Consider the following 14,876-nt stretch of genomic DNA (forward strand, 5'->3'; position numbering starts at 1 on the left):
TTATACAACAATTATTGAACATTCTTGAGATCGACGATCATTTACAATACCTAAGCTGGCTCTAAGTTGTTGAATTTCTAAGCAATGACGGTTTCCAAGCTATGCTGTTTCCCTGGACAAACTCTCGGAATTTTATCCCTCGTGGCCATGTAGTGGAAGACGGAGCTCATACTTCATCGTTCATCTAAAACAATTTTGTAGGAGATGTAATTTAGATTATCGGAATTCTCTAAGGTATTTTTTGAGGAATTACCAAAGAACTATCCGGATGAATCCTCGAAGGAATTCCCGTATAAATCCCGGGAGGAACTCCTGAAGTAATTCTCGTAGGAATTCTAGAAGGAACTCCCGAAGAAATACTCGGAGGAATTCCTCAAGATATTCCCGGGGGAGTTCCCTAGGTAATTCTAGGAGAAATTTCCTAAGCAGGTCGCGTAGGAATTCCCGAAGGAATTCCTGAAGGAATTCCCGGAGGAATTCTTCAAGGTATTCCCGGAGGAGTTCCTGAAGAAATTCCTGGAAGAATTCCCAACAGTGTTCTTGGAGTAATTCCCGAAAGAATTTCTGGAGGAGATCTCGAAAGATTTTCCCAATGTCCCAAAATGGAATTCTCGGCGAAAGTTCCGAAGAAATACCAGGAGGAAGTCCTGAAAGAAATTCCGGAGGAATTCCTGAAAGAGCTCCCGCAGAAATTCCCCAAGGAATACCCGGAGGAATTTCCTAAGGGTTTCTAAATTGTATTCCTTCGGTATATCCTAAGGTATTCCTTCGGAAATTCCTCCGAATATTCCTCAGGGAATTCCCGTAGGAATGCATGACGGAATTCCCGGAGGAGTTGCCAAAGAAATTCCCGGATGAATTTCCCGAAGGAATTCAAGGAAGAATTCTCGAAGCAATTCCTGTTGGAATTCCAGATGGAGTTCTTGTAGGAAATTCCGAAGGAATTCTGTGAGGAATTCCTAAATGAATTCCCGGAGAAATTTCCGGAATAATTCACAGGAACTTTCCGGAGGATATCTTCGCTGCGCATATGCACAGCACATGTTTTCAAACTGAACAAATTGATTTTCCGAGAAAAAAAATCGACCCCACCAATACGTTCATCAAACAAGTTAGGTAAGCTGCAATTCTAGAGGTGTGCGCCGTCGCACAACGCCGCCGCCGACAGTTTTTGGCACACCACCGCCGACAATTTTGCATCGGCGCGCCGCCGTTTAAAATTTGTCACGCCGCTTAACTATGATTTTCCACGCCGATTCAAATTCTAAGAAGTCCGCAGAATTTCCCGATAGATATCCCCAACTCATCACGTTAAAACTGAATTTTTCGTGAAAATACCAGTGATTGTCTGGAAAAACCAAGAAGAACTTCGAGTGAAAATTCTGAAAGATTACCCGCTTTTTTAGAATTTTAGAACGAAGAAGGGTCGTTTGATAGAAAGCCATTTGGTCTAAAGCTTTATTTTGTTTGGCCAAATAAGGAATTTGATCGAACAAACCATTTGGCCGAAGCTCATATAGCCTAAAGTTTTTTTGGCGAAAATATCATTTGGTCGAAAGGTTCATACTGTCGAAAGTATCGTTCAGCCAAACAATTACTTTGACTAAAAAAATTATCTGAAGATTTTCGAAGAATATCCTATGAGCAAAACAAAGAATGTCGTAGAAATCCAAGAAAAGTCGTTTAAAATTCCAAAAATCAAAACAGATTTCGTAAAAAATTAAAAACTGAGTGTTTAAATTCTGAAATGGTTAAGTGGAAATTTCGGAAATTTATTCGTGGACATTTTCAAGAATTTTATGTGCACACGGAATCTTTTATCTTTATCTTTTATAGCAGTCTGTGGCAAGAAACATCCTTCTTTCGCTCACTCTCTCTCTCGCTGTTGAAATAACCCGATCAATTAGTCATAACAAAATTTTATCACAATTATGTCAATATGTGTTACAAATAATAATACTTGCAATAATTTTGTCATAAATTATTTTTTCAAGGATGGAGGAAAGAAAATTTCATGATCGTCATAACATGATTATAACACAATGTGCTATGTTTATTTTCACCAAAAAACTTTGGGAAAGATCCATTAATTACGTAACGCAAAAATTGGCCATTTTCAACCCCCTCTCCCCTAGGTCACACTTTTTGGGTGATTTTTTAACTTTATTAATGTGTAACTTTTTGTATGAAGCAGCTGGAATTTTTGGATGGATTGTCACACTTTGGGTAACCCCCCTTCTAAACGTTACCTTAATTATGTATGCTGCCTTGCCTACATTTTTGGTAGATAGGAATTGAAAAAAAACGAAGCTACCACCAAATAATGAACCTACATTCAAAGTAAAGCCAGCTGGACAAAGTTAAGGTCTTAGGGAAGCTCTCTCGTGGTAGAGCACTATTTTGTACTAAAATGTCCATAGCTCGGAATTGGGAACGAATTTCGCTTATCCCAACTGACAATCTCTTTGAAAATTATCAAGGAATGCTCCCAGTAAATTTTGTGGACCTACTATTTCCCAAATATGAATTAAGCTCTAAATACTGAACTATTGTACAATTGAAATTTTCGCTTCTCGGTACCTCTTTCCGATAATTTGAGGCATAAAGGAACCGATTTTTTCAAAACCCAACTAATAATAAAACACACAAATAATGAAAAAAAAAAAATTCAAAACCCAACTGACAAAAGTTTTGAAATTTTCCAACGACCATTTTGATGTAATAGAAAGTATATGTAATAATGCGGTTAGTCGGTTAAGGAAAATCGTTTTACATCAACCAAGTCTCCCTTAACTTTTCAAAAGGACCTAAGTAACATTTTTTAAGTAACGAGAAGTTTTCCGAATTCCATAAAAAAGTGGAGGGTTGTAAAAACGATAGGACCGCAAATCGAACGTAGAACGTATAGTGCAAAAAAAGACAAATAAGACAAATAAGACAAATAAGACAAATAAGACAAATAAGACAAATAAGACAAATAAGACAAATAAGACAAATGAGACAAATAAGAAAAATAAGACATATGAGACAAATAAAACAAAACATGCGGAAAAATACCCCGAAGAACTTCCGGAGGAATTCCCGGAATCACTTCGGAAGGAACTTCCGGTTGAATTCCCGAAAGAATTCGAGGATTAACTTCCGGCGAAACTTCCGAATGAACCTCCGGAGGAATTCCTGGAGAAACTTCCGGAGGAATTCCTGGAGGAACTTCCGGAGGAATTCCTGGAGGAACTTCCGGAGGAATTCCTTCGGAAGTGCCTCCAGGAATTCCCCCGGAAGTTCCTCCAGGAGTTCCTCCAGGAATTCCTCCGGAAGTTCCTCCAGGAATTCCTCCGGAGGTAACCGGAAGTTTCGCCGGAAGTTAATCCTCGAATTCTTTCGGGAATTCAACCGGAAGTTCCTTCCGAAGTGATTCCGGGAATTCCTCCGGAAGTTCTTCGGGGTATTTTTCCGCATGTTTTGTTTTATTTGTCTCATAAGTCTTATTTTTCTTATTTGTTTAATTTGTCTTATTTGTCTTATTTGTCTTATTTGTCTTATTTGTCTTATTTTGCACTATACGTAATTCTACGTTCGATTTGCGGTTCTATCGTTTTTACAACCCTCCACTTTTTTATGGAATTCGGAAAACTTCTCGTTACTTAAAAAATGTTACTTAGGTCCTTTTGAAAAGTTAAGGGAGACTTGGTTGATGTAAAACGATTTTCCTTAACCGACTAACCGCATTATTACATATACTTTCTATTGCATCAAAATGGTCGTTGGAAAATTTCAAAACTTTTGTCAGTTGGGTTTTGATTTTTTTTTTCATTATTTGTGTTTTTATTATTAGTTGGGTTTTGAAAAATCGGTTCTTTATGCCTCAAATTATCGGAAAGAGGTACCGAGAAGCGAAAATTTCAATTGTACAATAGTTCAGTATTTAGCGGTTAATTCGTATTTGGGAAATAGTAGGTCCAATAAAATTTACTGGGAGCATTCCTTGATAATTTTCAAAGAGATTGTCAGTTGGGATAAGCGAAATTCGTTCCCAATTCCGAGCTATGGACATTTTAGTACAAAATAGTGCTCTACCACGAGAGAGCTTCCTAAGACCTTAACTTTGTCCAGCTGGCTTTACTTTGAATGTAGGTTCATTATTTGGTAGCTTCGTTTTTTTTCAATTCCTATCTACCAAAAATGTAGGCAAGGCAGCATACATAATTAAGGTAACGTTTAGAAGGGGGGGTTACCCAAAGTGTGACAATCCATCCAAAAATTCCAGCTGCTTCATACAAAAAGTTACACATTAATAAAGTTAAAAAAAATCACCCAAAAAGTGTGACCTAGGGGAGAGGGGGGGTTGAAAATGGCCAATTTTTGCGTTACGTAATTATTGGATCTTTCCCAAAGTTTTTTGGTAAAAATAAACATAGCACATTGTGTTATAATCATGTTATGACGATCATGAAATTTTCTTTCCTCCATCCTTGAAAAAATAATTTATGACAAAATTATTGTAAGTATTATTATTTGTAACACATATTGACATAATTGTGATAAAATTTTGTTATGACTAATTGATCGGGTTATTTCAACAGCGAGAGAGAGAGTGAGCGAAAGAAGGATGTTTCTTGCCACAGACTGCTATAAAAGATAAAGATAAAAGATTCCAAAAGTGCACATAAAATTCTTGAAAATGTCCACGAATAAATTTCCGAAATTTCCACTTAACCATTTCAGAATTTAAACACTCAGTTTTTAATTTTTTACGAAATCTGTTTTGATTTTTGGAATTTTAAACGACTTTTCTTGGATTTCTACGGGACATTCTTTGTTTTGCTCATAGGATATTCTTCAAAAATCTTCAGATAATTTTTTTAGTCAAAGTAATTGTTTGGCTGAACGATATTTTCGACAGTATGAACCTTTCGACCAAATGATATTTTCGCCAAAAAAACTTTAGGCTATATGAGCTTCGGCCAAATTGTTTGTTCGATCAAATTCCTTATTTGGCCAAACAAAATAAAGCTTTAGACCAAATGGCTTTCTATCAAACGACCCTTCTTCGTTCTAAAATTCTAAAAAAGCGGGTAATCTTTCAGAATTTTCACTCGAAGTTCTTCTTAGTTTTTTCAAGACAATCACTGGTATTTTCACGAAAAATTCAGTTTCAACGCGATGAGTTGGGGATATCTATCGGGAAATTCTGCGGACTTCTTAGAATTTGAATCGGCGTGGAAAATCATAGCTTAATGGCGTGACAATTTTTAAACGGTGGCGCGCCGATGCAAAATTGTCGGCGGTGGTGTGCCAAAAACTGTCGGCGGCGGCGTTGTGCGACGGCGCACACCTCTAGAATTGCCGCTTACCTAACTTGTTTGATGAACGTATTGGTGGGGTCGATTTTTTTTCTCGGAAAATCAATTTGTTCAGTTTGAAAACATGTGCTGTGCATATGCGCAGCGAAGGAGGACTTCCGGAGGAATTCCTGGAGGAACTTCCGGAGGAATTCCTGGAGGAACTTCCGGAGGAATTCCTGGAGGAACTTCCGGAGGAATTCCTGGAGGAACTTCCGGAGGAATTCCTGGAGGAGCTTCCGGAGGAATTCTTGGAGGAGCTTCCGGAGGAATTCCTGGAACTTCCGGAGGAATTCCTGGAGGAACTTCCGGAGGAATTCCTGGAGGAATTTCCGAAGAAATTCCTGGAGGAATTTCCGAAGGAATTCCTGGAGGAACTTCCGGAGGAATTCCTGGAGGAACTTCCGGAGGAATTCCTGGAGGAACTTCCGGAGGAATTCCTGGAGGAACTTCCGGAGGAATTCCTGGAGGAACTTCCGGAGGAACTCCTGTAGGAGCTTCCGGAGGAATTCCTGGAGGAACTTCCGGAGGTATTCCTGGAGGAACTTCCGGAGGAATTCCTGGAGGAACTTCCGGAGGAATTCCTGGAGGAACTTCCGGAGGAATTCCTGGAGGAACTTCCGGAGGAATTCCTGGAGGAACTTCCGAAGGAATTCCAGGAGGAACTTCCGGAGGAATTCCTGGAGGAACTTCCGGAGGAATTCCTGGAGGAACTTCCGGAGCAATTCCTGGAGGAACTTCCGGAGGAATTCCTGGAGGAATTTCCGGAGGAACTCCTGGAGGAGCTTCCGGAGGAATTCCTGGAGGAACTTCCGGAGGAAATCCTGGAGGAACTTCCGGAGGAATTCCTGGAGGAACTTCCGGAGGAATTCCTGGAGGAACTTCCGGAGGAATTCCTGGAGGAACTTCCGGAGGAATTCCTGGAGGAACTTCCGAAGCAATTCCTGGAGGAACTTCCGGAGGAATTCCTGGAGGAACTTCCGGAGGAATTCCTGGAGGAACTTCCGGAGGAATTCCTGGAGGAACTTCCGGAGGAATTCCTGGAGGAACTTCCGGAGGAATTCCTGGAGGAACTTCTGGAGGAATTCCTGGAGGAACTTCCGGAGGAATTCCTGGAGGAACTTCCGGAGGAATTCCTGGAGGAACTTCCGGAGGAATTCCTGGAGGAACTTCCGGAGGAATTCCTGGAGGAACTTCCGGAGGAATTCCTGGAGGAACTTCCGGAGGAATTCCTGGAGGAACTTCGGAGGAATTCCTGGAGGAACTTCCGGAGGAATTCCTGGAGGAACTTCCGGAGGAATTCCTGGAGGAACTTCCGGAGGAATTCCTGGAGGAACTTCCGGAGGAAATCCTGGAGGAACTTCCGGAGGAATTCCTGGAGGAACTTCCGAAGGAATTCCTGGAGGAACTTCCGAAGGAATTCTAGGAGGAACTTCCGAAGGAATTCCAGGAGGAACTTCCGGAGGAATTCCAGGAGGAACTTCCGGAGGAATTCCTGGAGGAACTTCCGGAGGAATTCCTGGAGGAACTTCCGGAGGAACTTCCGAAGGAATTTATTCCTTCTGTTTCTTCGTCTACGTGCATAGCTCTATAATATAATATATTATATAGATGAGGAATCAGAAGGAATAAATTTTGGCTGTTACGCCCTTTTCAAGTGTTGGTCTAGATTTGTTTTTATTTTTACACCAGCACCACTGTTATTACCCAAATGCTTTTCATAGCTTATGTGGAAACCTTGTACAGAAATTCTCTCACGAAATTTTCTAATGTTGTTCTAGAAACGGCTCATGTTTTTATTGTCTAAAACCAGCTGGAGTTTATTTTGATTTCCTCGTTGCGTGATTGGTCGGCACTGCTGCCAGGGGTCTGCGAAGCGGCCATGTTTCTGATGCCAGCATCAAAATCATCGATTAATTTAATACGAAGGCGTAATCATAATCGTTGAAACCTGCCATTGAAAATGTATTTTGAATATCGTGATATTTTGGCGAAGTAGAGCGCTTGGTGCCCATTGAAATATGAAAATTTATTAAAGGCATCAATATTCTTGTTGAAATAGCACCTCGCATTCATACTTTCGCACAAGTTCTTGAAAAATGATGAAAAATAATTACGTCTATTTGGAAAAATCACTTCGGAATAGTGGTTTGTTTACAAAATAGAATTGACAGTGGGAAACCCACTTTCAATAGAACAATGGGAAACTCAAAGATGTTGGCTATTGTCAAACGTAGTGGGTAGGATTGGGGTTGCCAGATACCTGACTGCTGCTGTTCTCTCGCCGAACCACTGCATGACTGATAAATTTCTTCCCCATTGTTGCCAATTCCTTTTGTTCTCCGTTTACGGCAAACTCTCAAGCAATCGTAAACTGCATAATGATGAAATAATTTTGGCGACACTAGCGGGCTGAATTGGGCAATTTTCTCTCTCAGAGAGTGCTACCACGTGCTTTTTTAACGGAAAACCCTTCCCTCAGACCTTAATTCAAGCTCTATCTGGTAAAAGGGTGAATGTCGTGAGAGAGAATTCTCTACGTCGACTTCCCCTCTTTTGAATAAAAGTGACAAGCAGAGGATTTCTTTGCAGTCTTTGCAGCCTCAGAATGCAAGTTCGCATTGTTTTCTATCGTGCTGAGGTGATAAACCACAAAGAAATCCGCTGTTTGTCACTTTTATTAAAAAGAGGGGAAGTCAACGAAGAGAATCCTCTCTTGCGACATTCGTTCTTATTCCAGATAGAGCTTGAATTGCCTACATCATGGATAATCATAACCTTTTTAATAACACAATTTGTTACAGAATAAGTTATTTTCACTACTTTTTATGTAACACATTGAGTTACATTTTTGTTCAATAATAACATTTTTAGTAATATTTTTGTTAAAACCAGAAGAGATTTTGTTACATTTATTTTTATTTTTACTACTAACGGTACATGTTTTATAACAACTGCTGTTATAAGAAACTGCTGTAACAGAATAATAAGTTTAGATATAAATCTGTTTCAATCTACTGGTCGGGTAACCATTTTTATCCGCTTATATGGTTCGATGTATCATTTTCTTCATAACTTTTAAACGCAATGATCGATAGTTATCAAATTCAATAGTGATCAACAAGGTTTCGCCCCTTGTCGAATAAAACTTGTTGCGAGAAAATCGGTTTTAGATTACTATATGAAAAGTTGTCAAAAGTTGTTTTTCTTAGCTTTTGTGCACGCACATACACACACACATACATACACACGGACAGACATACATGTGCTCAGTTCGTCGAACTGAGTCGATTGGTATATAACACTATGGGTCTCCGAGGCTTCTATAAAAAGTTCGTTTTAGGAGTGAAATGATAGCCTTTCGGTGCAACTTCGTTGTACGAGAAAGGCAAAAACATGCTAGTTCCCATGGAACTTCCCAACTTCCGCGGAAACTCTGAAGAATTTTCCGTAAAAACTCCGGAGCGTCTCGTAAAAATTCTTGAGATTTTCCCGTGGAAACGTGGAACTTAAAGTTCCACACATATTCCGAAAAACTTTCCGTGGATATTCTGAACATTTTCCGGTAGAAATTTAGATCAATTTCTCTTAGAAATTTTGAAAATTTCTCACCTGAGGACCACCCTCCCCACCCTCTTGTAAGATTTTTCCCATACAAATAATTTTTCTGTTTATATGAAGAGTAAGAAAATGACAGACCCTTTCTCCCCCCCTATGTGCCTACGTAATTATTAAACGAGCCCTTTTATGCCACCGTCACCGCTGGCTAAAATGTGCCGCCGCTGCAGGCCGAAATTCTAACAAACGCCGCCGCCGCCAATTTCCGGACCGGCGCACACCTCTAAGCTATTCAATAAAATTAATCTTAAACCGTCTATTCTCCATATTTCGTTATCTTTGCAGATACGTATTTCGATCACAACTGTGTGGTCGTCTTCAGTGTCTTGTACTTGACTCGACGTATCTGCAAAGATAACGAAAATTAACTGGTGGAATTAAATGGACAGTACTTAATTCGTCTTAGACGGTTTAATACATTCCACTAAACGAGCTTAATATATTTTTCTGAAAATTAATCTTATCATTTGAACAACAGATAATTTCTCAATCCCTGCCCCAAAGCTCAACACTTCAGCTCATTCATGCGACCGCAGTTCATTTATCCATCCATTCATTTTGCTTCGGGCTCTCGCGCAGTTCAGTTTGCGCCTCTGTTAGTTGTTGACACAATCACAAAACTTCCCCCGATCTAGTCGAGCAGTCGAGTTCAAAACAAATATGGAAGCAAGGTTGATCCGTCGCATTGGTACCATTTATGTTGTGATTTGTTTTACCGTCCTGGCATTTGCTTCCATCAGCTACTTCCGAAAATTGACCGCACGGTACGAGGAGACTTGCACCAAATCCTGTGAACATGGTGAGTGATTTGTAAAGTATTCAAAGAAAGAAAGGTGCGGTTGGAGCTCCAAGTCGTTGTTTTTGTTTTCGTTAGAACAAGCAGCGCAATTCAGTGGCGATTGCGCTCAATAGGAGTTGGTTATTGCGCGATTAATGTGACAAAGAAATGATAATTATCGTTTCACAAAAGGTTAACCAAGGCTCTAAATCCATATTTCAGGCTCGATCGATTTGCTTCTACTCTTAATGTGCACGATCTTCAGCGTTCTGTCAACGTTCTTCGTTGTTTTCGTGCAAGTCGGAATCCGTGACGTGAGTATAAATTAGTGCGAGCGCGTGTCAAATTAAAGTTCACCAACCGGCCTGTTTCGTCTCTAGAAAGCGCCCGGCTACATCACGTTCAACAAGATATTCATGCTGGTACGCAACTGCGTGCTGTCGGTGCGGTGGATTTACGAAATCATCGAGGTGACCATCTACCACATCCACGGAGACGGCCAAGGGGACACGGGCAACATAGCGATTACGAATTCGGTGCTGCTTGTTGTTGTGTTAGCGGGTGAGAACGTGATCGAATCTGTTTTGGCTTAATCTGTTCATTGTTTTGCTTCGCTTTCATTAGTCATCACGCCAGTGGAGCTGTACGTATTGAACGGCATCGAGCGGGATACCAAACAAAGACTTCACGAATTGGAAACCAGTAGGAAAGGTTTGGAGAATAGTGACGCCAGCGTTTGTGTAGAGCTGAAGCCGCTTGAGGAGAACGTATAGATTCGATCACCTGCAAATAGTTGCTCTCTCTATATAATCGAAAAGAAATTAACACGCTTTAGTTCTAGTCATACGATAAAACATAACTTCATAAATTTGTAGTTTTTAGACGAATCTATTTACTATTTAACGTTTATTAATGCTAATAGAATACTAAGTTGAAAAGCAGGTCAAGTTCCGGTTGAAATGCTGACCCATTGCAGAAGAACATGTAATTCGTCGCACCTGAGTAAGTGTCTCATTATATATGTATTTGTACTAAGAAATCATCAATAACACAATTTTGCGAAATAAGCGGACGGACCTGGATTTCCAGGAAGTGCAGGTTGAAGTTTGTTGAAAAAACAACAAAGGCCTTTGGGTTAATCAACTACTAGGATAGCTACTGAAACATGAGCCTCTGCTAAAGAAGTGGATGCACGGTGTCGCCTTTGAATCCTTTTGAAATGCGCAGAGGGTTGCGGCAAGGCGATAGTCTTCCATGCCTGGTATTTCACATCGCTTTGGAGGGGATTAGGATCCGTTCAGCTTCTTGGCTTTGCCGATGATATTGATATTATGGCACATAACATTGAGAAATCTTCATAAGACTGAAGCATAAAAATAAACGGACCGAACTAGTCATAAATGAGTTGAAGAGGAAGTACAAAAAAAGAAGAGGCTACACCTACACGAGTATGCTTCGGTGATGATGAAATCGAGATGTGCATATTCACAGCCAAGATATTTAACAAAAAAATGATTTTCGTACGGCCGAGTTGCCCAATAATATGCAATTAATTGTAATCGAGATGATTGATGAGTTCGCGTACTTGGGCTCACAACGATACCAGCAAAGGCATCGTGGCAGGAAATAATACTTTTTTTGGGCTCCGCTGAGTATCCGAATTGAATTCGCCGTTATGTCAAATTGACCAAATAAACGTCAAGTCCGGTAGTCCTCTACGAACACAAGACCTGAATAATGATCGAGGAGAACCAACGAGTCTTTAAAAGAAAAGTGTTGTGACTCATCTATGATGAGTGCGGATGAAAAACGGTACGTGGAAGAGGCAATACGACTTTGACTATACGAATTGCAGGGATTGTTGGGGGGAACCACCCAACACTCACACACTAAAATCTAACAAATGTGGTGTCCCGAGCACGCAATCAAAATGTCGGACACCAACCCGGTAGAGATGGTTCTCATTTGCGATCCTATGGGCACAAGAAGGCGCAGCAAGCAAAGGGGAACGATTTGTGGACCCTTCGTAGACTGCACATTTGGCGACGTTTAGCCACGAACTGATTGAAATGTAAAAACAGGCCACTGCGGCCTTAAATACAATTTTATAAATATAATAATTTACTACAGGAATATTACTTCAGAAGGATCTGAAAACATTATAAATAAAACATTTTTTGAATAATTTTGTAAAATAGAAGCTTGTAGTAGAAGTTGTTATGTTAAAGGTTTGCTCAATCCAATTCTATCAAACGAAGATGATATTATTGATCAAACAAAGAATGCTTAGTCTAAGCGAACGTATTAGATTTACACAAACGCAATTTATAATAATCTCTGCATATAAACCATACAAGAAATGTTATGATCTTTTTATTTATGAATGTTCGAAACAAATGCAAATAAAACATACGAGTTTTGGATGGGAAAAATGAAAGCTTACTGGGACGCGGTATGTTTATTGCTTTATCGCGGTGCATGCTAAACTTCGGAACAAACATAAACGTAGTAGAACATTATTTTTTAGACCCTCATTTGATAAATAACTGCTGCTGATTCATACATAATGTTAATTCCAATAAATACCACACTGCTACTCTTCTTCCTTGTCGAGTAAGTTTGACAGTGGTACTTATATGTTCCACCAAAACCTGGTATGATAACGCACCATAAATCAGTGATCCCTTCACATTCCAGCAAGAAAGCTCTGCATCCTTGAATCTTCGTGCAACGCGCCCCTTTGATCTGGGATTTAACCGGAATCGAAAACAGTTATTTCTCAGCCTTTGTCAGACAACAGTTGACGCATTCACTTTACCAAAATGTCCGTGATTTAAAAGCAAAATCAATGATTTTTTTATTGCGACTACTGACTAGACCTGTACGCAGTCGTGCAACGCTGCCACCGCCAGCACTGACTATAAATTACCGGAGAAATTCTTATGGAAATGTCCGGAAAAGTTTTTGGTGGAATTTCCGGACTGATTCCTGAGGAACATCTGGGTAGTTTCCGAGAGAATTTCTGCGGGAATTGTTGGGAGAACTCCAGAAGCAATGTCCAGATACACACTTAGCTCATTTTACAGTATTCGGTAAATTTTACCGAAATCTCAACCGCTGAACTGTTCGGTAAATTAATTTACAGATTTTTTGTAATTTTTTCCATTGCTCAACTGCCAAAATCACCGAAAATCAGTGAAATAATTTACCAAAGAGTTCAGCGGTTGAGATTTCGGTAAAATTTTACCGAAGTCGGCGATTTATTTTAAGTGTATATTTCTAAGAAAATTTCCGAATGAATTCCTGGGGGAATTTTCGGAGCAATTCCTGGCGTAAATTGCAAGCAATATTTTGGAGAATTTCTGGAATTCCTGAAGTTTTTTTTTTTGTGAAAATTTCTGTTTGAACTCTTGAACAAATGTCCGATTTGTTAAGTGTGCAACACTGCTACCTACTGCTCAATTTACTAAAACGCAGTAAGCTGGTGCGCCTAAGCTGTCAATATTTTTCTCATTCAAACTTTGTAACCTGAAGTAATAAAACCAGTTTTTCTTTCTATTAACATTAAACAGTTTTTCTCAAGTTATTTGTCCTATGGCCTTGCATAACTCTGTTAGGTTATCGGCCCAGAGTATTCCGATCATCCACAGAACGTGAAATAGTGTTTTCGCGATGGAAGACGACGGAAAACCTGAGCGTGTCTACTTGTTCGATGGAAGCAATTTTATGGCCTGGAAGTTCCGGACGCAGGTGCTGCTGGAGGAGCATGACCTTTTCGAATGTGTGGAAAGGGAGGCCACTGAAATACCGGAGTTGCAAGACCAGCCGAACGACACGCAGGTCACGAAAGCAGAGAAGAAGAAACTACGGGAAAAAACGATCCAAGCAGGAGCGAAAATGCCGGTCGCTACTTATATCAAGAATAAGCGATTCCCAACTGGAATACGTTCAAGAAAAGAAGACCCCGAAGGAAATCTGGCAAGCACTCAAGCGAGTGTTCAAACGGCGGAGCATCGCCAGTCAAATGCATCTGAACCGTCGGATGCTAAGTCTGCGTTTCGAGGGCAGATCGCTTCACGAACATTTCTTGTGTTTCGACCGACTGGTCAGAGAATATCGTGCTACTGGAGCGGATAAGGAGGAGCTTGACATCATCTGTCACTTGCTTCTCACTTTGGGCCATCGTTCTCGACTGTAGTTACGGCCAAGATGAATACACCACTAGGTGTTCCAATCTGCCGAATTCACGATTCAGCCATCTTGGATTTTAGTATGCGACAGCCAGCCGGTTTGTTTATGTTTTGCACCGAAAATGAATTTTTCACCCCCGCCTTCTTCTCGTCCACAAATTGGGCAGACTGAAACACCTAGCTGTGTATTCATCTTGGTTACGGCCATCGAAACTATGCCGGAAGATACACTTAGTATCGAATTCGTCAAATGCCGTCTGCTTGACGAAGAGGTAAAGCGGAAGGGAATTGATGTAGAATCGGTCACTTTAAAAGGTGACACGGCTGCGTTTTCTGGATATAAGCAAGATAGGAAGAAGAAAGTGATAAAATGTTTCGGCTGCAAGCAAGAAGGCCACAAGCTGGCTGAATGCCCGAAGAGAAAAGAGAGTGAAAAGAAAGCGAAACAAAAATCTCGAGCGCATCTCGCTGAGGACGCTGGTGTGTGTTTTGTTGGCGTGGACAGTGTGAAAGCAGTCCCACCGGATGAATGTAATCGAATACAGTGGTTCATCGATTCCGGCTGCTCCGACCAAGATGAATACACCACTAGGTGTTCCAATCTGGCAAATTCACGATTCAGCCATCTTGGATTTTAGTATGGGAAAGCCAGCCGGTTTGTTTATGTTTTGCACCGAAAATGAATTTTTCACCCCCGCCTTCTTCTCGTCCATAAATTGGACAGACTGCAACACCTAGCTGTGTATTCATCTTGGCTCCGACCATCTGGCGAATGATAAGGCGTTGTTCGTTGAACTGAAACCACTTGAATCTCCAGTCGAGATTGCCGTCGCGAAAAACGGACAGACGATTTTATCGAAGCACTCGGGGACGGTAAAAGTGTTGGCTCTCGTAAACGATAAATACACTGAATGTGTTGTGAACAATGTACTGTATGTACCTGAGTTG

General features: G+C 40.6%; 1 protein-coding gene across 1 annotated transcript; it reads left to right on the forward strand.

Moving 5' to 3' along the window:
• Positions 1-9,532: 9,532 nt before the first annotated feature.
• LOC134214985 (uncharacterized) lies at positions 9,533-13,858 on the forward strand. Its single transcript, XM_062694252.1, has 4 exons — positions 9,533-9,759; positions 9,961-10,052; positions 10,119-10,299; positions 10,363-13,858. Exons 1-4 carry the CDS (start codon positions 9,621-9,623, stop codon positions 10,509-10,511), a joined length of 561 nt encoding a protein of 186 aa, XP_062550236.1. The 5' UTR covers positions 9,533-9,620; the 3' UTR covers positions 10,512-13,858.
• Positions 13,859-14,876: the final 1,018 nt, after the last annotated feature.

This window comes from Armigeres subalbatus, chromosome 2 (genome assembly GCF_024139115.2).
Source record: "Armigeres subalbatus isolate Guangzhou_Male chromosome 2, GZ_Asu_2, whole genome shotgun sequence".
NCBI classification, from domain to species: domain Eukaryota; kingdom Metazoa; phylum Arthropoda; class Insecta; order Diptera; family Culicidae; genus Armigeres; species Armigeres subalbatus.

Bases quoted from the DNA above. Each gene is read 5' to 3' on its own strand.
- LOC134214985 (XM_062694252.1), top strand. From the start codon at position 9,621: ATGGAAGCAAGGTTGATCCGTCGCATTGGTACCATTTATGTTGTGATT. The intron at 9,760-9,960 runs GTGAGTGATTTG...TCCATATTTCAG, and splicing joins CACCAAATCCTGTGAACATG to GCTCGATCGATTTGCTTCTA. The intron at 10,053-10,118 runs GTGAGTATAAAT...TTTCGTCTCTAG, and splicing joins TGCAAGTCGGAATCCGTGAC to AAAGCGCCCGGCTACATCAC.